This window comes from Barbatula barbatula, assembly GCF_947034865.1.
Source record: "Barbatula barbatula genome assembly, chromosome: 3".
NCBI classification, from domain to species: Eukaryota; Metazoa; Chordata; class Actinopteri; order Cypriniformes; family Nemacheilidae; genus Barbatula; species Barbatula barbatula.
This window is the reverse complement of record NC_136764.1, coordinates 18439666-18464012: the sequence shown is the minus strand read 5'-3', so window position 1 is coordinate 18464012 and position 24347 is coordinate 18439666. Positions and strand designations below refer to the sequence as shown.

Here is a 24347-nt window from a genome sequence, read left to right as displayed (position 1 = left end):
AACTAATAATTACTTTAAAATGGTGAAATAAATGTGCAACAACAACTTTGAACAGCAGAGGGAGACAGTCCGAGTAAATTAGCAAGCAGAGAAAGCCCTTAACTATTTAAACCTCAAAGGCAGAAATATGGTCTGTTTTGACACACGCCCAGTGATATTAAAGACACGCACAGACAAATGACAGTGTGTATCCACAGTGTGAAGCCCAAATGCAAATCGTTAATGTAAATGACATTTTATTCACATAATACAATTTAAGATCATACACAACAAACAACTGCAATACGCCAAGGGATCAAATGAATACGTGAATAAATACAAAGCCATTATAGTAACTTTGATTGATCCCCTCAATAAAGTGTATTTTGACTGATACCGATTAACATTAGTCACCCAAACACAATTGTGTAGTGTATTTTTGGACTTGGCATTTGTTGAAATATCGCAACTTTGGTGTCTAAACTGTTGAGGTAATCAGTCAACTTTGCGCGGACTGTCATTGGATGGACTGCGTGTTCCCCGTACGTGCTTTTATTTTTAATATGAGGGAGGGGGTTCCCAGAAAATACCTCCTCCCGCTTTTCCTCAGCTCTCGTGAATATCAAACACCCGCCGTCTCCATATTGGAAGCAGAGATCAGAAAACACGGGAAAATATGAAGAGGCCGATTTTGCCGATCATTTAAGCGCACCGATGTCGTGTTTCTCCTCGATAGCTACAAGAGTTTAATCGCAAGCGTTCCGATACTGCGCGAGTGATTTATTCGACACCCGAGTGCGTCCGCGTTCATGGTCAGCTCGCTAAAGCTATCTTATATTAGCAACGCTGCCGCCAACGACGTTACTTGTTAGCCGCGCTCGCGAAATCTGTTTTTGCTATGCGCATCCTTACGGGCTAATTGGTCAGATGTGTGTCCGCGACGCTTATTTTAATGCAACAAAACGCAAAGATTAGTGGTCGGGTGCAGTCCGTTCGCCCACGCTAGCCTGAGCGACAGGAGTCTGCTGGCTGGCTGGAGATCTGCCATTAAGTCGACTAGCTGTTAGCACGGTCGGAAACACGGAGACGGCTAGAACTCGCTGGAAAAAGGATCTAACTGTTTGTTTCCATGGACAACACGTCCATAATAACGCAGGTTACAAACCCAAAGGAGGAGGAGATACACTCGTCAAATGCTGAGAAAGGTGAGAGGTGTTTTTGGGGGGTTGAAGTTAATCGGTGCAGCGCGTTTTGTTAGCCTGAGCTCTGCCCACCATTTTAAACGAGCGGGCTGGGAGAGTGCGTCCGCGGATAGGGCAAAAACCGGGAATGTTATCTCTGTGTGACCTGACAGAAGTTTTTTTTTTGCGTTGTTTGCTAGTTTTAATATGCTTTGATATCACCGTGTTTGTTCTGTTCATGCACAAAGACATTTCAGAAACCGTGTTTATTCAAGCTCGGTGGTCGTAAAGGCGGAATGTAACGTTAAACTGGGAGAGACTGAAAGTTTGGGCTCCGTCAGTGCTTATGTCACCATTGATGTGGATGGCGACCAACATAAACGTAAAAAGCAGAGTTTGTTTATTTAAAATACACGTTTATTATTTTTGCTCGGTTGGTAGTTTCATTAAGCAACGAGGTGAAATAATAGTGGACTTTGATTTGTTGTACATTGACAAGTCAGCCGCACGAATAACGTTAGTTGGTTAGGTGCGCTATTCATGTGCATTTAATAACTCGGGCGTATTTAATAATTTACGTCACATTTCTGTTGTTTAATAAACTTAAATTGGTTTCTGTTTAAAATTAGATTTTTGTTGTGAGATTTGTTTTCTCTTAAAGTTAAGATGAGTTCCTTTCTGTTTGTCTGGAGCAGAGATATTCAGGGGCTGAGGATGTCCGGCACAGTGACGGCAGGAATTCCTATGGGTCACATGCAGGGCTTTACCTTTGACCTCAGGGTGGCTGAGTGCAGCAGCTCTTTAAAAGCTCAAAATGAAGCTGAACCTTCTAAAAACGTCCTCATGCTGTTAATGGCCTATTCGGAATCACTTACATTTTTTTGTCTTTTATTATCTTATTCACTTGAATTTGTTTCCCATTTAATATTTTTTTTCTGTGCTGCCTTATATGAAAACGTGCAGTTCGTTAATATTGGGATGGAAGTAATTGAAGTGAGTAATATTACAGGATTTTTAAAGACAGGTGAATCTTTTTCTGGCTTCACCTGGGCGCGCAGTGATCAATATCGAGCATTTATATTTTTTTGTGCTAATATTACTTGTTTATTGGATTATCTTCGGTTTCTCTTATGGTCTACTAGATAAATATGTTTAAACTCTGTGTGGAGATTTTGTTTTGTGTAGTTCTGTGATGTGAAAAGATTTTTTCATCACTCTTTTTTTCCACGATGATTACTAAACACAGATGCAGAGAAAATGCTGAATGTGCTTTTCCTCTTCTATTTCTCAAACTTATGAGAGGATCCTTCACAATGAGAGATCATCCTCTTTATTATGATAACACTTCCTTAAAAACACCTTGTATAGCATTAACATCTTTCACTAAATGCATTCCCATGGTTATCAGCACCTCCTTAACGTCATAGTAAATAACTGTGTAAAATGTTACACTCATATTGTCTTTAATATCAACATGAAGACATAAGCTGTAGGGACTACTGTAAGAGCACTAGTCTAGAGGTGGATAAAGGGGCGGGAGAGGAATGCCAGACTCTGATTGGCTGTTTGTTTTTTAGCTCCTCCTTACTCCCAGCACCTATTCTTCTCTATTTCTCCCAAAACCTTCTGTGCTTCTGCCTGCCTGTAGCTTCAGGAACGAGAGAAAATAGCTCTGTCCCTTAAAATGGAGCTAAAGTCGGCAGCCAATGAGTGCAAGGACTAGGGTATAGCAGCCTAAAGGGGACGGGGTGGGGTTTGTAAGCGAGCAGGGTCTAGTTTCAGCTTTTTTTCTACTTGTCGCTATTTTTAAAGGGCCGTCTCTTGCTGGTGACCTCAGTGTTAAAATTTAGACATTTGCCGAGGTGCTGGAATGAAGGTGGCTTATTATTAGGGTGTGTGGGAGAATGACAGGGACCACAAGGCTGTTTGATGTTCATTTGCACTTGCAGTGTGAAATGTTTAGACAAAACCCGGAGCAAATTATTATCCAGAACTTTACTCGCCCTCTTGTCATTTCAAACCTGTATGGCAGTCTCTCTTCCGCAGAACCCAAAAGAAGATCATTTTAAGAATTGTTAACTGGACCTCATTCACTTGCATTGGTTTTGTGTCCATACAGTAGAAGTGAATGGAGCTCAGTGCTGCTAGGTTGCCGACTTTCTTCAAAATATCTTCTTTTGTGTTCTGCAGAAGAAAGTTATAAATATTTGAAATAAGAGGGGATTAAAGGATGACAGAATTTTCGTTTCATGTAACACCAGAGTACTAATACAAGACTATGAGGACTTTATGAACCATAGTATTGTAGGTGTAATAATGTGTCAAGAAATAATCCTTACAAATATTCATTAATGTCCGAAAACGAATATATTAGCAAGTATTGAATTGGCCTACAATAAACCATGCGTCCATAGTCAATTTAAATGTTTCAAGCCTGATTTGACATGTTTTCTTTTGTTCTTTCATCAGTTTCGCTGTCTAACAGCAGTCTGAAGAAGAAAAGAACTCGAAGCATCTTCAGCTCGTTGTTCTGCTGCCTGAGAAGTCCTGATGCCGATTCTCCCGCCACCCCCAACAACAACAGCAGCCCTCTTCCCCCACCTGTGGAGGAAAACGGAGCTCCACCAAAGGTGAGACAGCCCCAAACATCCCGTCATTTGTGTTGTGCTTCAGTTAACTTATCGAACAAGACTGTATCACATTTGACACAATTATTGTCCATTTGTCTTGTGGTTCAGCATCTCATTTCTTCTCCTGTATGTTTCCTCTCTTGTCATCTCTCATTATCCAGTGTGACCAGGTTGAGGTCTTCCCTATTCCCAGTGTATGTATGACTCCATTCCGTTCACCGTGTCTGTGCTCTTGCATGCCACACGGAGTATCGCTCCACCGTGCACTCGACTCGCCTTTTGACGCGCTTCTGTGACAGTGATGCTCTTTGACTGATGCCTCTCGGATGCATGTAACGCACACCTCTGAGGTGGCTGGAAAGCCTAACGTCTTTTCATGCAGTTTGGGCCAAGACATTGCTCATTTTTAACTGTTGGGAGCTTCTGAAATATGACAGCTACATGTTCAAATAAGAACTAGTCATACTTGTTTAGAACAACACGGCCAGCACCGAATGGAATTCAAAGAGGTTTGACTGACCTACTCCCTCCGCCATTGGTTGGATAAACAGATAGCCCAGCCCTAAACTCATGCCAGTGGTTTTTGTCAGTGCTGGAGTTCAGTCAAATGGAGCTATTTTTTTAAAGTCATCACAGATCTAGATTGTGTACGCTTTCAGGGAAACATCCCCTGATATTGCTCATAGTTAATAAAACACTTTACTTGAGAAAGATTCATAAATAGATAGCACGTCAGTTGTGCTGTTCATCTGAATGGTAGGCATTTTGGTTCCATATGGATGTAAACGAATCCCTTAATGATTTCACCATCGTCTTCCAAAACATGACTTAAAGGTCCAGTGTATAAAGTTTAGCGGTGAGGTTGCAAATTGCAACCAACGGCTCCACCACTCACCCCTTCCTTTCCGGTGGCTGACACTGGACTAAGATGTCGTCATATTTTCGCCTCTTTGCCAAAGACGAAAACCTATTTTGACGATACGTGCTCTGTAGAGCAGTTTTTCTCTTTAGGGCTACTGTAGAACTGAATTCCATGTTAGGGGACCTGCGTGTATGTAGATAGAAAAAGCTCATCCTAAGGTAATAAAAACAACGCTTTATTATGTAAGGTCTTTATTACACCTATTGCATTTCTGTCAGTAGATCCTCCAAAACTTGACAGTGGACCGTGCTGTATTCTTCCCCGGTGAAGTTTTTGCCAAGCTTGCTGACTTGGTGTAACTCCGTAATGTTGTTTGTATACTGAACAGGAACATACTCCAGCTTAACCGTAAGTTTGTCAGCAGTTCGGACCAGGATCTTGACTGCACTCCAGTGCTTCCTCCCAAGCTTGATTCATCCCATTACAAATACAGGGATGTAGACTAGATAGCCTATACAGCATACTTCCTCCATCTATAACAAGAAGCCAGTCCGCTTCTAATGAGAAAGCCCTGGCAAGAAAAGGCAACTATAGCAAGAGAGAGGGACCCGTTCACCCACAGCTTATATATATATATATATATATATATAAAAAACCTCTCTAACCTTACCCATCCTGCATCGTTGATTAATGTGTGAAAAACCTGTAATCCCCACACACAGCTGTAATCTTTTCCACGTCCTGTTGGAGAATTTTGTGTGGAAGAGCTGGGATGTGTAACTGCATGTCGTCTATGCACCACAGGAAACACATTTCCTATGCCTGAAGCTTTTCTTGAAATTTCCTGAGGAAATGTGTTGATGTTCAGGGACCGTGCCGCTTCTCACCCCCTCTCTGCTTGATTACGGTCACAACTCCTACGCCTCCATTTCCACTCATATGAAAAAAACTAGACTCTGTTGAATATAGCTAACCTGTGTCTTTTGCATCTCCACAGCCTCCAGAGAAGTACCTCCTGCCTGAGGTTAACATAAATGACTATGGAAAGAAGTGTGTGGTAATAGACTTGGATGAGACTCTGGTGCACAGCTCATTTAAGGTAATTCATGTCTCTAGGATGAAGTTGGGATCCTCCATTTAAGTGGATTTAAGTTTTATCATTTTAGATTTAGAAACTAGTATAGTTATTGCTCTTGGTGTGAACAGGCCTTTACAGGGTACAAGGGTACCCAGGTTCCAAAATGGAAATTTTCAAAATGATTTGAGCTCATGTGTATGTTTCTCAGCCTTTTCTGACAATTGAGAAATGCATATCTTTATTCTTACTTATACTTGTAATAAAAGAACAACAGCGCCCTCTGTTGATTCATTTTATGGTTAACTTTATTGCATTTATGCATCTTGATTAGGTAGTAAAGTTTATGGCTTCTTATCTTATCTGTAAACTGAGTGGTTCATTGTGTAATAAAATGTGAGCTAGAGAATCTTAAACTTCATTGTTATTGTTCTGTGTCTCACAGCCTATAAGCAATGCTGATTTCATCGTCCCGGTGGAGATAGACGGCACAGTGCATCAGGTAGAGGATTAATAGAAGAAATGAATAAACAATAATCCTATTCAATTGATATGATCACAGCGATTGAGATGAACAGGTTGAAGTGTCTCACCACATATAGTTTATATGTTTAAAAGTGTCAGACTTAATGGATGAATGGTGAAAAACCCAGTGGCCGAGAGGCCGTTACCTTGTTCAAGTAATCCAGGATAGGCTGTCTGTGCTGGTTGGCCTATTCAGGATTACTTGCACTAGGTGGCCGCCGTATGTCTTCAAGGAGCAGATGTCACTCGTGTATTCCTCACTTCTTCATATAGTCCTCACATTCAGATGTACAAACATGAGAGTTAAAATGCAAGTGTTCACAAGAATTATGACTTGTTATACATTTAAGCAAAGGTATAGTTCAACCCAAAACATTTATGATTATTTTTGTATTATTATCTTGTATATCAGATTCCTTCTACCCTGGTACACAAAAGCAGAATTTAGAAACTGACCGTTGCCCTTCACTTTGACTGTGAAGGTGAATGGTAACTGATTCTGCCTTTTGTGTTCCATGGATGAAAAGCCCTTTTGTTTTAGCGCAGTGAGGTTAAGTAAGTGATGACTTTACCTGTATCTTTAGTAGTTCTTTGCATGACATTCTCGTGTTCATAGGTATATGTGCTCAAAAGACCCCACGTGGACGAGTTCCTGCAGAAAATGGGCGAACTTTTTGAATGTGTGCTTTTCACAGCCAGCCTAGCCAAGGTTTGTCTTTTCCACACTCCATCTTTCACTCATTTATTTTTGACAAAAAATACAGATGACACCACTGCAGCCACATCTTTAACTAAAGGAGCCCAAAGGGGTTCACCCCCGCTGACACTAATGCATCTGAAAATGCTGTGGTGGCCATTTTCTGTGCTGCTGGATGATGAAGGGCCTGTTGGGTTGGGGTTGATTTCATACCTGCTCTGCTAATATCTGACCCCCCTCTTTGTCTCTGTGTGGCCTGTGTTTGTTTTAGCCGCTAATGCATGGGTAAGTGTCTCTATGGCAACTGACTCTTGCGTGCCGTGTATCAGTAGCCATGCCCGTAGATGCTCACGCTGCTACCTTCCAAAGCTCACAATCGTTTTAGTTTGTCAGCTTTAATGGTATGCTGTGAAGTTTCATTTGTGGTCATATCTGTAGCTGATGTCCCTGATGTGTTTGTTCTCTCACACCTGTTGATGACACATTGGCTGTTGGGAGTGTATGTAGCCTTCTGTATCTATTGGTACTATCACTTTCATGTTTGTTTTATGGAGGTCATAATGGCTAATTTGATTTAATGGCAAGCTTTCTGACTGAGGAGCACCTATTATATCCGATTATGGTTTTGTAGGTTTCCTTAAAATATAGAATAGTGTGTTTTGTTGCAGTAGCAGCTTGCTTTTCTCTGTATCTGTTTTAGCTCTGTATTTGTTGCAGGGAGCCATTGGAGGATTTCAGAATGGATTAAAACAGTTGAGACAGTGCATGACCAGCTTGATCATCTTTAAAAAATAAATCATAAGACTAAATGTAATTTCTCCTTCAGTATGCCGACCCAGTGGCTGACCTGCTGGACCAGTGGGGTGTTTTTCGGGTGCGACTCTTCAGAGAATCCTGTGTTTTCCACAGAGGGAACTATGTTAAAGACCTAAGCCGGCTCGGCAGAGAGCTCAGGAACGTCATCATTCTGGACAACTCTCCTGCTTCCTACATTTTCCATCCCGAAAATGCTGTGAGTTTTGATATGTCTGTAAAAACGTTCATGTTCGGTTACTTTAGCGTTCTGTCCTTTTTACATCCCTTGATACAATTAGCCATTTGCTTGATTTTGTAAAATGAAGCTCCAGGCGGAAGTGTTTTGGTTTTAATTAGTTGTCACTTTCTAACAGCTGCCGAAAACATAAAACAACTCAACATTTTCGTTTTTCCTTAATTTACTATTTATCGTTTTTCATTTTGTGAACTACTGATAACATTTCTCCCAAATTTTCAAAAAAGTAATATTCATTATTTATAATATATTATTTGTATTAATTGCTGAAAACTAAAATGTGACAAACCAGTTAAAATAATACAAATGCAACATTTTCAAATCTTGAATACTGTAAAGATAATGTTTTTTCTAACGCATTTTTATTATAAAAGCGACTTAAATATACTAGTATATGATTGGACGGAACCCCTGTCAATCACGATAAACAGTCAGGTGTGTGTTTTCATAAAAGGAAATGGAGTTTGTTCAGCACTACTTTCAAGAAGGACATTCATATGGCGTGATTCTAGATATGCTTTAACATATCAGGATATTAAGATCAGCTTGCGCTCTCTTAAAAGACACCTGAAGATGCAGGTTTATTCAGACGAAAAAACGATTCCCTATTAAGCGATGTCAGGAATGCTATCAGAGCAGACGCAAAACACCAAATTTGAACCCACAGTACATACTTTATTTGTGTACACTGCCAACAGCTAGTTCTTTCTGCTTATTATTCTGTACCGCTAGCTACAGAACTGTACTTCCTGTTTATCTTGATTGACAGGGGTTCCGTCCAATCAACTACCCCGATCACACAAAAACCCTACCTTTTCCAGATTGACCGATTTGTCGTTGTGTTTTCTGACTTATTTTGTTTCCGGAATTGTTGATGTGCTTTATGGTTTGTAAGTGTGTTTTCAGATTTGTAATTGTGATTCAGGATTAGTTTTTTGGCTTTTAGATTTGTTGTTTGTTTTGCGTTTTGTTGTTTTGTTTGGCCCTTTACGGCTTCCGTAGGAAAGTGACGGGTGACATGCATCTGGACTAACTGTTTTTTACTGTGTTGTGAAGGTTCCGGTGCAGTCGTGGTTTGATGACATGACTGACATGGAGCTCCTGGACCTGCTGCCTTTCTTTGAGGGACTGAGCAAAGAGGAGGATGTGTATGGAGTTCTGCAGAACCTGAGGGGCAGGTAGCAGGCTGATGAGGAGTCAGTGGAGCCCCCCGGTGGAGATCAGAGGAGCAACTCCTCTCCTCCAGCCTGCAGCTACCTCCAATCCTCCCCTCACAGTACAGAAACACAACACCAACCGGCATTCTCAATAGGAAACACACAGACTTTTACCATTTATAGGACACTCAAATCTTTCTCTTTTAAAAAGTGCTTATGACAAACCAAAAAAAAATCATTATCTTGTTTTCCCTTTTCGTAATGAAATGATTCACGTCATACCTGTTCTTTGAGGTGTTGCTATGCAGATAAATCTGTAGGGTTAAAGGACTGTGGGTTTTCTTCTTCGACCCAACAAAGTGCCTTTTTTGAATGTCATTTTTACGGGGAAAATAACATTTTGTACACAATGTATTTCCAGAGAACCTAAACTTTACAAGAATTATATGCTTTAAAATGGAGGCTGGGCAGGCTCTTCTTTTATAAAAGCACTGTTAAAGAGGCCAGAGGTTTCTAATTATGTAAAGCTGGGTACACATCTCCATTTTTAGTCTTGTGCTTCTTTGTTTTTAAGTCTCCGTTTCCTTTTGGCTTTAGCTTGTACCATTATATAGAATGATTCTGTCTAGACTTGTATATGTTTAGTTTGTTTGCAAAGGAATGCATTTGCACTTGGTAGGTTGCTCTTCTCATCTGCCCTGGCCTATCTTGCCAACTCTCTTGCTTGCCAGACAAGGAGAAACAATCGTATTAGATTGTATTGTGCCAAACTTTATGAGTTTGTCTTACAATGTGATGCTATCTTTACCTGCCCAAGATTAAGCAACTGAATTTGACAGTTGTAATATTGGTGCTTTCTTTATAGCGTCATATTTCGTAAACAAATGTTTGGACATTTCAAAGTTCATCCCAGTTAACATTACAGGAAGAATTGTAGTCGTTAGTCTTTTTTAAAAACTCTACAGTCAATGGCCTTTGGTGAAGTAGTGTAGACACTGCATTTGCTGCCCCTTTATTGTACTTTCAAGAGGAAGTGTACTTTTTAGAAGCCAGGATGCACAATTGCAAATGTATCCCTTTTGTTTTTAATGCTTTCTCCGTTTGATTAGTGGATTGTTGACAATTGGTACAGGTCCATCATCTTTATAATTTTAACTTGTTTTAAAACATACCCTGTTGCTGCTACCACCGTATATTACACTACTAAAGACCTCCCTGTAGGGTACGAACAGTTGTGTGCTTCGTAGGGCCGTTGCTTTAGGTCGGATCCCCATCAAGATCTGAACAGAACCCGATTCTCCTGCTGGGATTCTGGCCGATGAGAGCGCGAGCTGCACAGACTCTCTACCGCAGTGCCTAAGATGAGAGGAGCAGCAGCGGCGTCTCCCGTTCTGCTGCTGAGCAGACAAAAACCTCTCTGCCTAGAGTCCGCCACATAGTACTTCATCTGCCAGAAGCTGTCAATGTTTTTTTTGTTCTTTTTTCTTGGTCATTCATCGTCTACCTCTCTCCATCTCTCTCTCAGGCAACGGAGAGCGATTTGATTCTTACATGTATCTGTCAGTATTTGAAACATCACTTGGTTTATCTCGCACCTGTTGTTTTTTTGCTGTACAGCCTCCCCTTCTCGCCGGCTTTTTCAAATCTGGTGGTTGAAGATACTTGGATATTTAGATATTTGATTTCTGGCTTGGTTTTATTTCATGTGGTGGTGTGAAACACAATATTGTCACATTTACATATTTCACATTCACTGTTTGACATCACCATGATCTGATGTAAGAACACTTTGTTTTGTTCTTCACTTCTAAGTGTCAGGTGCAGCGCTTTTGTTTCTCAAGCTGACACGTTTGACATTTTGTCTTTACTTTATTGGTACCGTTACTGTTAAGCCATATAGACACTTTAAGTTAAACAGATTCACTTGGGTTGAAGTCACTTTGGAGAGGCTGTACGGTGCTCATTTTGAAATGCATTTCAAGTTGAATTGATTAATGGTTGTATTGTTGCAGGTTTTCTTCCGGACTCTGACATATTAAAGCACCTTTTTAAAACTGAAAATTACATTTTTTATATTGCAGTTCACTAAAACTCCAGTGTTATTTGTTCTCTAGTTGTGGTTGTTTGAATATCTTTGTTTCAAGGAAACAATCTTAACCCATAGACATAGATGCCAAAAGGCTTTTAATTTTTTTGTTTTACAGTATGGTCTAAAAGCTTAAGTTTTGGATTTTTAGACACGATTTGAGTTAAAGTTTTGATAATTAAGTTTCATCATTTTATATTATTTGGTATGCTCTTGTTGCTTTGAACTCTTCAAGGAATGCTGTTTCAGCGAGTATGAGCATCTTATTAACACAAGGAAACTTTGTGCTTACATTTGGCTAGTAACTTGGAAATACTTAATTTGTCTCACAATGATGTAAAATAAAGATGCAACAGGTTGCGAAACGAAGTGGGAGATCAACTTTTATAAAACTATATTAAATTTAAAAACACATACATTTTAAAAGTATTTGAATCATTAGTTGTAATCATTTCAGAATGTCTTGGAAATACAACCGTTTTGGTAGCAACCTAGTTTTTAAAAAGGAATTTGCAGAGCTTTGTTACCATAATCTTTAACACAGTACATTTGAATAATTGAAAAAGGTTTTGTTCAATATACTTCAGTACTTGAGCTTTAAACCAGGAATATTCCTTTGAACTCTTCCAAAGCAAAAACCACTTGAATTTATTAATGTATCTCTTGGTTGAAACCATTGCAGAATAACTCAACACACTTTTAAATAACTTATGTTTATTATCATTCACAAGGTAGTGTACAGTTGGCAATACGTTCATTAGAATCACGGACTTTTTCAAGTTGTTTATTAAATTTTCCAAAAGATGCATGACACTGTACCTTATGAAATAAAAGCTACATAAAAGACAAAGAAAAAAAATGTATGCAGGCTTACAAACATATTGTGAGATTGGCAAAAGCTGCTAAAATTTATATCTAAAACAGTAAAATTTAAGACTATTCAAAACTGAATATATGAACGTGCAGCATGCTAATTTGTAGTGCAAATAGCATACAGAAATGTATAATGTAAATTACAATTAAAAAATGTGGTAGATGTACTTAAGATCATCATATGCAGTTGCTGTACTGCAAGTCTTAAAACAGTAAAATTCTTAATATTAAGAGCTGCCTCGTTTGTTTCCAAACCGTTAAAAAAGATATTTAACTATTGTTATGCCTGCATTGTTAAATGTGGTGATGCGCAATATCACATCAGATTCAGAATGAGTGAGTGCTATTCAGAATTAACAATCATGATGTGAACAAAAAGCCTAGCTGATGAAAGCAGGTCTCCATTCTTGTTGAGCAGTGGCACATGGTGGTATCCTGTGGTAAAACAAGTCATTAAGCCCCTTAAGAGAAGAAAAATGATGCCCTTGACCATGTTATTCATACAGATAAAGTGATTCGAACACTCACCATTTCTTAGACTGTTGAAGGGAAGTGTGTACTGCCCAACAAACTCATTGTCTGATGTAGAATCATGGTCCTCGATCAAAAAGCGCACCAGTGCAAGATCCGGCACACACACTTCAAACTGGAAGTTTTCATTCCACATGGGGTTGAACCCTTGAAAGAAGAGAGAAGTCTGCTTAGCTGACATGCACATCCCTGTATTTCTACAAAAGTCTACAAAATATTATACCGTTATTCTCAATGTACTGTGTTTGTTTCATGGTCGTATCTGCTGGCACACCATAAATCTGCACTTGAACTAAAGGATCCACAATGGAGTGCTTACTCTCATTTACTTTGGGTAACTGCTGGGCTGAGATCACCTGACAAACAGAAATGGTGTTTAACATGTTACATCAGTATATAAATACAAAAGCAAAATGTTTTGTCAATCATTATGAAACATAAGGTTCATGTGTAAAATGCTTTTAATCAGTTCAAGTGTTCCAAGTCCACTTGCCATCACATGAAGAATCTTTTGCTTCAACCACGGTCCTCTAGTGAGAGTGATGGGGTCAAACTCGGTGGCTCGGTCCCGCAGGTAAGGAGGTTTTAGAATATAGCCGCTCTGTCCGTTTTGAAGGTACAGTCCCTGATTCAGATCCATCTCTGTGCAGGGCGTCTGAAAATTGAGGGCCACTGAAGCGTTAAGAAACAAGAGAACAGATTAGTGCTTTTTGTTCTCAACCCACTCAAATATTATTTTCCTAATCAGTCGTGATTATAAAATGTTTTTCAAAACAAATGTTAAGAGATTTCACTGAAAAGTAGCAGTTCATAGCCAATTATGTTTTAAATTGTGCAGGGTTAGAAAAATATATTTATAAGCATTGCAATTTATAGTCATAGAAGAATCATGTATATTATTTAAAATATATTTAAAAATAAAAATCAATTAAATGTTATCCTCCTGAAACCCAGACATTTTTATTCACCAAATTTCTAGATTTTGGTTAAAAGAAACACTTTAAAACGTCCCCTGTAGTGGACATCGGGGCTTCATTCATTCATTCGTACATCACCATTACATTTTCAAATGAAGCATGTATGAAAGAAAATACAGGAATTAGAAAATCCTGATGTCCACAACAACACACATTAAATAAAGTAGGCTAGTGTAGTCTGTCCTCCCCAAAAATGTGACATCACTAGAAAGCCCCAGATGTCCTCTTGACAAAACAGTAGGACTCACATAGATTGTCAACTGTGCTTGACTTGGAGATCTCAGACCCATTTCAACCACAGTGGACAAAAACGAATTGCAGGGTGTCAGGAGGATGTTATATTATCAGGTTTTCATGACTGTGTTGACCCTGTAAACATCATCCTGCACCATGACAAGCCTTGTTGTGTACACACTGAATGTACACTAGTTTCATTCTTTACTAGCAAGAGAATGGTGAATAAGCAATTGATATCAGATTTACCGATCTGACAGCCTGCATTCCACAGTGGCACAGGATTATAGTTTGAAGAGTCTGCCCTCAGTCCAGATGGATAAACTCTGCTGAGTTTGTCTGTATTGTGAGTGATGTACTCATTGGCTGTGAAAGAAAAATAAATAAATTGTTGTGTACTTGCATTTCAGTTTTTTTCCCATTTACACTTATACTTAGATTTACATTATGCATTTGGCAGACGCTTTTATCCAAAGCCATTTGCATTTCATTGTACTATACATTTGTTTCTGACTATTTGCAATCCCCTGGGATCGAACCCATAACTTCGTTGTTGCTAGTGCCATGCTCCAACCACTGAGCCACAGGAAAGCGTACTTTATTTGTTGTCAACGTGTGTTTACATTAGAAAATGAACAGTCACAATGCACGGCAAAACTAAGGTCATCTCAGATACTGACATTGCAAGTCTCTTTGTTTTCAAAGCGCCATCAAACGCATAATTGTAAAGCCATGTAATAAAGCCATAAATCAGTGTAGCTGAGCAGAGTCCACATCTATGTCTCATAAAATGGATTCAGATGTAAAATGTATTGTGTTGTGTGTAATCGAGTCATGACATCATACCAGAATCCTCTGCCAGCTTCTCAGCCATTCCCTCTTTAAAGGAGGCCATCTCATTAAAGGACTGCTTGTCCCGAGAATCTTCAAACCCATGGAATTTAACACTTTTGCAGTAGATGACAATATCCGACAGCTCCTTCGCTAACTTCAGTGACTTTGACGTCTGTTTGGGGAAAGTGTAGTCTGCAAATTATAACTTTCCACGTTCATATGTGCACGTAAGAGAGCGAGAAATCAGCTTACCTTAGAGTTTTCTTGCTCTTCGTCGGCTTCATCATCCTCTTCCTCCGTTACACTTGCATCATCTGCTGCTTTAGCTTTGTCCTCAAGTTTGTCCAAACTCTTCCCTTTGACTATAAACCGACCTTTTAATTCCTAGAAGAAAGAATAGGGACAAAATACAATCTGAATACTACAACATTATATCAAACATAACCCAGTAAACATAATTGAGTTAAGGTGCTGTGTGTCATTTTTTGGAGGATCTATTGACAGAAATGCAATATAATATACATAACGATGTGTTCAGAGGTGTATAAAGACCTTACATAATGAAGCGATATGGTTTGATTACATAAAACATAACGGTCCTTACGTAAAATTCGCCATGTTGTTTCTACAGTAGCATTAAACGGACTACCTGTGTTTTGTAAATAGGTCATCTCCTTCGGCAAACTTAAAACACGATGACACCTTTGTCCTGTGTCATCCACCATAGTGCTTAGAAAGGAAGGGGCAAGCAATGTAGCAATTTGCAAACCCGACCACTAGAAGCCGCCAAATTTCAAACACGGGACCTTTAATGTTAAATCAATGTTTAGAATAACTCATCTTTGCATTTAGGCATATGGCAGATGCTTTTATCCAAAGCAACTTACATTGTATTATCCTATACATTTTACATAGGTATATGCAATCCCCTGGGATCAAACCAACAACCTTGCTCTTACCACTGAGGTAAGCTTTTGAAACCATTATATTTACTGGGAAGTCACGTGTGACTCCACTTCATCCAAACATTTAAATTGTTTAACGAAAGGCATTTGGAAACAATTTACACCAACTTGTCCGTTTAATTTGCAACGCAACAAACAGTGAAGCGAATTACCAATCTACCCCTGGTCAGACAAAGTGGCAGTCCCTAGATATCACTAACAAAATTAAAATTCACAACAATATATATTCACTGCATCCTGAATTTAATATCTTAAGCAGAAGAACAGCGAGTTGTTTCTTAAGCAGCAGTTTGGAAACGACTTCCGCGAATGAAACCCTAGAGGAGACCAGTGACTCTATTGTTGACGGTGACAATGACCAAGGCCACACCTTGACTGCAGGGAATGGAAAACAAACGTTATGTAAGCTATGATAATGACCCATCCCCCTGCAGGCAAAGCAGCACACGGGTCTCCATAGCAATTCACTGAAGCTTTGAAAGCAGGTCACCACCAAACAGTAAACATCACCACATAACTCTGCTTTAGCTATTGCTTCGTTTCATATTTATGCTGTGTGAGAGCAGGGTATATGCTTGTTGTGTTCTCCAAAAATGACATTTGTAACATCACTGAAAGTCTGAAACATACTTTGAGATACCATAGAGGTGATTTAAAAGGCGTGCATTCCTTTCATTCCACACAAAACTTGAAAAGCAATCTCTTGTGGAGACATGCTAGAAATCATCACTGTCCAATCCACGTCTACTGGTTTATTCAAAGTCTTGATCGTTTTAAAAGCTTTAAACAAATTTTAAGCAAATACTTGATTTGCAATTGGGATTGACAATACAGTGGCACATAAAACAACCATAAAGTGTGCAGCAAACAGTAATAGGATATTTTAAAAGACCAAGCAGATCATTGGCCCTAAAAACAAATGTGTATCCTGTAGCTAACCTCAGGGGAAGGAAAACATGTGGGCATCTTATCGCCAAGGGGTTTGGTGACCAGAGCGCCACCCAGGATGGAGATCATGTGCTGAGCAATGATCTTCTGCTGTTCCACACTGCAGTGGTTCTCCAAAGACAGGATCACAGGATATTCAGATGTCTGTTTAAAAATAAAACAATTGTTAACAGTCAGGCACATGCTGAAAAGAGGACAAGCTCTACAAGTCCCAAAACAAATATTAGTCTTGATCTTTATACCTTAAAGGCAAAGTCTTTAATAGCTTTGATCACATCCTTGAAGAGGATCTTTGAGGTGAGCGTGTGTCCATGATAAATGACCGGCTCGCCATCAGATCCATCCCAGCAGTCCAGCTCGACACAGCGACAGCCTTTCATAAGCGCTCTGGAACGTGACATGGCAACTTTACATTAGTTGTTCACAGAGAGATTGAATTTGGGTTTATCATCACAATCAAACTACAGTCAAATGATCTTGTACTTTATGTAAGCCTCAGTGCTGCTCGGTCCTTTGATCTGGTCCTCCATCAGGTACGTGTTGTGAGAGGAGGAGATGAAATAATGGTTGAGAGGCTGGTTCATGTCTTGGTAAAGAATTTTATGGGTCGGATTAAAGATCAGGCCCTCCGGCTGGTGCAGGTACATTAGGAAGCCATCCTTTGTCATAAGCTGTTTTGCTTTGGCTGCAAAGTTAAACACAGAAAACTTACTCCCGAGACTTCTCTGAAATTACTGCAATGCAGTTTCAGCTGAATAACAAACTGAACGTCAGATAAAACAGTTACCGTTTTCGTCTATCTCATATTTGTCAATAAGCTGAAGAGCATCACTCTGAGACATGTCCTCCATCTGCTCTTTAAACAGGAAGTTCCGCAGGTCAGCGGCGCTCATGAGACCACCCGTCTTTGCGTATTCTCCATAGATAACATTGATCTCTTCCCTCCAAGTCAGGATTTTATAGAAATGCTCAATCTCCTTTCCATCCAGATATCCGCATTTTGATGCGTCACATTTCTAAAAGGAGAGTAGGGCATTGATTGAATTTAATATAACGTGACGTTTTACTCATAATTCAACATTTTACACTAAACTAAAAATTAACCACACCAAATATATTTAAATACCTCAAAGAGCATCTTTACGTATTCATCCTCCACCTCAATGTTAATTTGTTGCAGAAAGCTTTTCAGCTCTTTAGGACTCATCTTCTTGTCAAAGTTTGTATCTGCTTTTTCCATGCAGCTGTAGATCCAGCTAGAGCGCTGATGTAAGGATAATATATGACCTATCTAGTCAAGATTTTTTAGTCATACCTAAAAGCTTCAGTGGTTTGAGAAGGATACTGCTCTGTCTTCTTTTGCGGAGTGAGACTGTTCGTGTTGGATACGACCTTCTCCAAACCGCTGACCCACTTCTTGGCCTCCTCGTCAGAGCTGGCGATCAGGTCCAGGCTTTTCTGCCGTCCCTTAAACAGAATGGAGAACGCGCGACCCTCTACTGCATCCTCTGTGTACTTCATCATACCTTCAGTCTTTCGGCCTGTTCTTACCGCCTCAATTTCCTCAATAGAAACTAGTTAAAAATGATGCATAGTCTTAATATTTTATGACCACTCAGCGATTTACTGATATCAGAGAATAGTTGTTTTTTACACAGCTTTTGTAAACTGCTAAATTAGCATCTGTGTTTTGTTTTTTGGTTAAAATATAAAAACATACCTCTTTAAAGGGATAGTTCACCCAAAAACTCGACTCGTCTCAATTCTTGGTTCTGCATTTTGAAGAATACGGGAAACTTTACTATAGTCGTCAATAGTGCCCCAAAACTGTTTGGTTACAGGCATTCTTTCAAATATTTATCCTAGTGTTTAGCAGAACAACAAAATGTACACAGGTTTGAAAAAACTTGAGGGTGATAAAAGGATGACAGAATTTTCATATTCTGGGTGAACTGTCCCTTTAACATGACATATTTCCTTCAGAAGCAAAAGTTGGGTTAGGTAAATGCTATATATTTAAGATGCAGTTTCTGTAGGCAAGTCCTCTTTTCTAGTTTTTAGGCTTGCAGGTACACGTATGCCTACCTGTATCACATGTCTGGATTGCAATATCCATATGTAAATATATGCATATTGGTCATCATACATAATAATAAGAGCACAGTGAGCTCGGTTTTCATGATGCCCCGGGTTTTTATTTTATAGAGCATTGACCAGAACATGCCAATACATCTCTGGGTCTCTCTGTATGTAAGTGGTGTGTTTTACGGAGTGTCACTATTTTGTTTAACAAAACAGTTTCAACGATGTCTTTTGAGAAGCAAACTCATTTGAAAATCAAGGTCAAATCTCAGATTTCTCTCATTTAAAACAAAAAAGGCATTGAGAAACGCATTATGCAAGCTGTGATAATGTACCCTGGAATATCTATATAGAGCAAATACGCTGAATATGACTTGGCGCTCTAAATAATCAAATATGATTACTGTAACCTGAACTAACATACCAGCATTACAAATCATCTAACAATAACGCAAAATTAGGTCTGCACGAAATGTATCCGCACGGTTTATAAACATGGTTATTTTGTCAGTTCCGAACTTTGGTTTTTAATTTCACTTCAGCATGTTTATTAGGCCTACACTTTACAGCCAATGAATATGTTATAATCTGCTGCCATTGAACGTCTTCAACACCGTATTCCAAAGCATGCAATCAATCCTCTAAACACTCATCCACACCATTTTTGATTTCTTGGTCATTTGTTTATAAATCATTGGTCACCCTTCATAGTAGAAATGCAGTTAATCTTTTTTTTTCCCACTGCTTTGTTGTGATTTCCAACTTTTTCTATGTTTTAAATGATTATGCTCAATTAATTTTTATTTAGCATAAATCGTTATCATGATTTAAATACGATTAATACACAAAATAACATTAAATAATGGACGGAAAGATAACATCACACACTCACTCACACAAAATACAAACGGGTCAATGCAGGACAGGTGGGCAGACCCCCCAGACATGCAAAGAAAGGGTTGGCCTTACCACACCCCTGTCCATATCCTTCTACTCACAGGTCTGTTTGGATTTCAAGGTTTTTTTGGACTCGTGCCACACCGTCTTGCAGTCTTCCTGCAGCTTGTAGTAGCGGTTCTTTTTCCATGAGCTTGAACGCACTTTCACAAGATCCCCTCCATTCAGCAAGAACTGCAGGTCTGTATCACCCTCCAAACCTAATGGGAGGAAGAAAAAAAGCAAGACTGCTCATCCTTTCAAAGCTTTGATGATTTCCTTTTCAAAGCCCGATTTGTGGTTCATGACAACGTTTTTGCATGAAAGCTAAATGCACTAAAGAATTGTATCGTCAGCATATGGCTCAAATAAGGAAGGAAACCACCCTTTCAAGAGTCGACGTGCTGAGAAATAAAACGTGGCTTAATAACGTATGCAAATAAAACAGACCGCAGTAATGACTTGAAAACAGGACACTTGACACAGACCAGGACAACTATCAGGTCAAGTGTGCGAAGATTCATTATTCTAGGCGTGGTGTGTATTTAAGAGCGATGTACACACAAGCATGAATCAACAGGTGTGACTTGCTCCTGTTCTTTTTAAGACAATAGCTGTAAAGTAGTAGCCTGACTACCTAGAAAGCATTTTGAGACCCATGTCCAAAACGCGTTGCCAGGCGGATTTCAGATACAGTAAACAATATTTCTTTTTTTACCTAGAAAACGAACCCACGTGTAAAACATATACTACAACTGTAAACGCAAGTTAGAAAGCGTAGATAAAACGTGCACAACAGATGCGACAATGCCGATTGTTATTTGTATGGTCCTACCTAGACGCCTCATGTTGTCACTCGCGCTCGCCTTGCCGTGCGCGCTGTGTAATAACTCTTGAGACTTGCTCCGTGCGTTTTGTTTTCGTACGCACTGCATGGTGCGAGTTTTCCGCGCAGAAATGAAATCAGCTTGTGGAAAAGGCAGTCGAAGTCATATCCAGACGACCGTGTGCCACGCACACTCGTTTATCTAGGGATTTGGGGCGTGCCGTGCACTATTCAAAGTTCGTTCCTAGAGTAATGGTCATTGTAGTGATACAGTGCGCCTGCTTGATCCGACGACTCGCTGCTAAATTTGCTGATAAAACTAAAGCAACACGTCAGGCCTGGTAACTTAACACTGTTAAATATATATGACTTATGTATGAAAGCACAAAACGGCACCAATACGCAAACGTCTAGGGTGGGGAAATACCTGTTGGGATTTGCCATTATTTGTGCCGGGAAGCAATGGCGCCGTCTAGTGGATAACCGTTTGCATACTCTGCTCTACTTTCTACACCTTGCATCTTCATTCTGCACTGAAGATATCCAGCGTGTCAATGTTATAATTTCAAGGTTAGAAGAACTCTGCTATTGGGGAAAAAGTAATAGATGTCTCCTTTAAAGAGGCAGTTTATCCAAAAGGAAACGGAAATAATTCTGTCATTCTCATGAAGTTTCAAATCTGTTTGACTTTCTTCTGTGGAACACAAGAGACGATTGTGAGAAGTTTCAGTGGTTTTGTGTCCCCCACATTGAAAGTCGGCGCCGCGGCTTGGATGCGGATGTGAAGAGGTCTGGCCACACATGGGGACAGTTAGAGAAGTTGGCCCAGGACCGGGACGACTGGAGAGCCCTTGTTCGTGGCCTATTGCCAAAGTTGGGCGGTAGCCGTAAGTAAGTAAGTTACAGTGAAAGTCAATTGGTGCCAGTGTTCTTTGGTGACAACATTTTTCTAAATGTTTTGTGTTCGGCTGAGACCACAAACATTCGTGCCACAAACACAGCTGGTGTCAACATCCACCTGGATCACACAGATAATCTGTATACACAACAAGTATGTTCTTGAATGCCACTGTGCTTTTTAAGAACTCAAATGTGACTCAAGTTACATAACACGCCACGGTTTTGTCTTTATTCTTTGATTATGAATGCCTGTAGGCCTAAAACAACAAAGCTGAACATTTATTTGAAGAAGTGCATAAAACCCCAAATCTTTCAGACTTTCAGGTAGAGGAACCGAAGGAATGAAAAGGATATGTTATGCGAAAGGGTCAACGGAATGTTGCTTCGGGCTATTGAAACCTCTCCCTCATCCTCAATAGAAAACGCAGTAGACTATATTGCTGCAAAATCGGAGCACTGTAGTAAGATGAACAAACACACCCAACACATGACAATACAACTGCTAAGGGTGTGGCATGAATATAATGCCTGTTCTATTTACACTACACTAGCCATTCAACAGTTTTTTCTTAAACCAATAAAAAGCTCACTGATAAATTAAATCTGTGCATTGCAATAGTTTTAAAGTGTCCTAAAAGTTTAATACTGATCTAAGTTGAACCACATACAAATACAAAATAATTGTGAAGTGTATTAAATATATGAAGTCAAATATATAAATATAAATATAACAATCTAAAACGCGTACACGATCTACATCGATAAACACAACTTTGCATGCATCATGTTTCAAAGTGTCGTGTTTAACAAGCAGCTGTTAACATCAAGCTGCGCGTGGCTGGAACTCAGGAGCGCGTGCAGGTTCAGGTCTGGACGATCACGCTTCTCAAACTCAACTTTAGTCGGTTGATTTCTGATGCACACAGACACCGATAGATCACTTTAATTTAAACACATCAAGTTTCGTTTCGCATTCGCAATTTACCTTGTTTATCAGCAATGCCGTTGGAATCCATTACTCGTAAAAACAGCAGACTCTTATGTCCTCGTTGTACACAATTTTATCCAATTCTCAACGTCAGCAGAAAATGAACATTTAACTGCGTACAGCTGAGCCGTTCAAGAGAGGAACGAACAAACAAAGAAAAAGGATATAACTCGTAAATCCTTTAGTCACAGGTACGGATTACCTGCCGCAGGGTGCTATCGTCCCAGTATAAAGTGTCTCATGATTGAGCCACTCCCCTATGTAGTTAGCGCATCACCACCCATCCCGTTGAGCATCTCAAGTGCTGCGTGCAGTGCCTCACGCTGCCTGTAGGGGGCCGGGAAATCTACAATCACACTGACAATCCAAAGATTTATTGTTTAAAATATTCTTGATATTAAAAACTAATCGAATCGGTCATAAGCATTTGTACACAACAAGCAGATCTGTTAAAATCAGTTTTGTGAGGCCTAGTTGCATAGCTGAGTGTTGTAACAAAAAAATGTAGTTCCGATGAAGTCAGTCTCACTCAATATTCTTGTTTAATATCATGTTTCAGTTCGAACTATGTTGCATTGCAGAAGTAAAGTGGATTTTGAAAGTTGTATGATGACCTTACATCTGAATGAACAATAAAATGCTTCCAGTTAAACTGCATTTCCTCTTACTTATCATTTAAAGAGACACAGTGTAGAAAAGACAGCAAATAGTAATCCTCTTCTCTTTTGAAATTCCTGAGTGAAAGTTGCTTTTTAATGTCAGGTGTTTTTAGGTTTTTTGAAGTCAGTATATTTGGCGCTTGATAACTTATTATTTCCGTATAGTGGGTCATTCAGCTCATTCACAGGTAAGCAAGAATCGCCTTTGTTGAAGCACTCCCCTCATTTCCTTTACTACTCTTGAGTGTACTCCCTTGAGTCTTGAGTTGAGCAGTATGGCAGTTATTTTTACCTTCACGTTTATGCACTGACAGATGTTTTATCCAAAGAAACTTGCATTTGAGAAGAAAGCACAGTGCACCCTCAGGGATAAGCACAACTTGAGACACGTGTCAACAAAAGGAATGTATTTGGAAGAATGTCCGTAACCATATAGATCTCACCCCCTATTTACCGCCATAAGGGAAAATAAATACTATGGGAGTCAATGGGGGATGAGATCTGTTTGGTTACTGATATTCTTTGTATTTAGCAGAACAAAGAAATGTATACAGGTTTGGAACAATCTGGGGGTGTGTAAATGATGACAGAATTTTCATTTCTAGGTCAACTATCACTTTAACTGACTTACAGTGCATTCAGCTAAGGGTGTTCCATTGTTGACATTTGTGCTGCTAATGCAATACACAATCAAACAAATACACTTTTTTACAGGAACTTTTGAAAGGTACAAAACTGTAAATCCCTTTGGACCATGCTCACAGTCCTATGAGAAATTTGACATGTTTTGGTTCTCTTCCTAAAAGAGTTGATTATCAGTTCACATTATTAGAAGTCTTCTGTGGTTTTCATGTAAAGTGGGTGTAGGTAAGAGGTTGATAAAATACTGTCTTCTATTTTGGGAATTACCCTTCCTTGAACCGCCACCTTAACGTGGTGGAGGGGTTTGAGTACCCGAGTGACCCTAGGAGCTATGTTGTCGAGGGCTATATGCCCCTGGTAGGGTCTCCCAAGGCAAACAGGTCCTAGGCGACGGGTCAGACTAAGAGTGGTTCAAAAAACCCTTATGATGTTGAAAATAACAAGGACCGTGACGTCGCCCGGTATGGCGCAACCGGGGCACCACCCTGGAGCCAGGCCTGGGGTCGGTGATCGCATGCGAGCGCCTGGTGGCCGGGCCTTTCCCCACGGGGTCCGGCCGGGCTCAGCCCAAAGGAGCGACGTGGGGCCGCCTTCCCGTGGGCTCACCACGTGCGGGAGGGACCATAGGGGGTCGGTGCGTAGTGGATCGGGCGGCAGTCGGAGGAGAGTGCCTCGACAGCCCGATCCCTGGACACGGAAGCTAGCTCTA

At 39.9% G+C, this 24347-nt stretch overlaps 2 protein-coding genes across 4 annotated transcripts; one reads left to right on the top strand and one right to left on the bottom strand.

Annotated features, from left to right (window-relative positions):
- Positions 1-466: 466 nt before the first annotated feature.
- On the top strand, positions 467-12083 carry ctdsplb (CTD (carboxy-terminal domain, RNA polymerase II, polypeptide A) small phosphatase-like b). Of its 2 annotated transcripts, XM_079452467.1 has the most exons (8): positions 540-1184; positions 3630-3790; positions 3952-3984; positions 5650-5751; positions 6173-6229; positions 6869-6961; positions 7776-7961; positions 9057-12083. In XM_079452467.1, exons 1-8 carry the CDS (start codon positions 1109-1111, stop codon positions 9180-9182), a joined length of 834 nt encoding a protein of 277 aa, XP_079308593.1. In that variant the 5' UTR covers positions 540-1108; the 3' UTR covers positions 9183-12083. The 2 variants fall into 2 exon arrangements, with proteins under 2 accessions (XP_079308594.1, XP_079308593.1); XM_079452468.1 differs by lacking the exon at positions 3952-3984 and having other exon boundaries at positions 467-1184.
- plcd1b (phospholipase C, delta 1b) lies at positions 11938-22652 on the bottom strand. 2 transcript variants are annotated; one of them, XM_079452465.1, is made up of 15 exons: positions 20459-20913; positions 19686-19844; positions 17951-18179; positions 17732-17861; positions 17393-17621; positions 17089-17290; positions 16848-16992; positions 16597-16749; positions 14945-15076; positions 14705-14864; positions 14108-14224; positions 13141-13319; positions 12871-13003; positions 12645-12794; positions 11938-12551 (listed from the first exon to the last, which is right to left on the bottom strand). In XM_079452465.1, the coding sequence occupies exons 1-15, from the start codon at positions 20556-20558 to the stop codon at positions 12460-12462; spliced, it is 2310 nt and encodes a 769-aa protein (XP_079308591.1). In that variant the 5' UTR covers positions 20559-20913; the 3' UTR covers positions 11938-12459. The 2 variants fall into 2 exon arrangements, with proteins under 2 accessions (XP_079308591.1, XP_079308592.1); XM_079452466.1 differs by lacking the exon at positions 20459-20913 and adding an exon at positions 22335-22652 and having other exon boundaries at positions 11943-12551.
- Positions 22653-24347: the final 1695 nt, after the last annotated feature.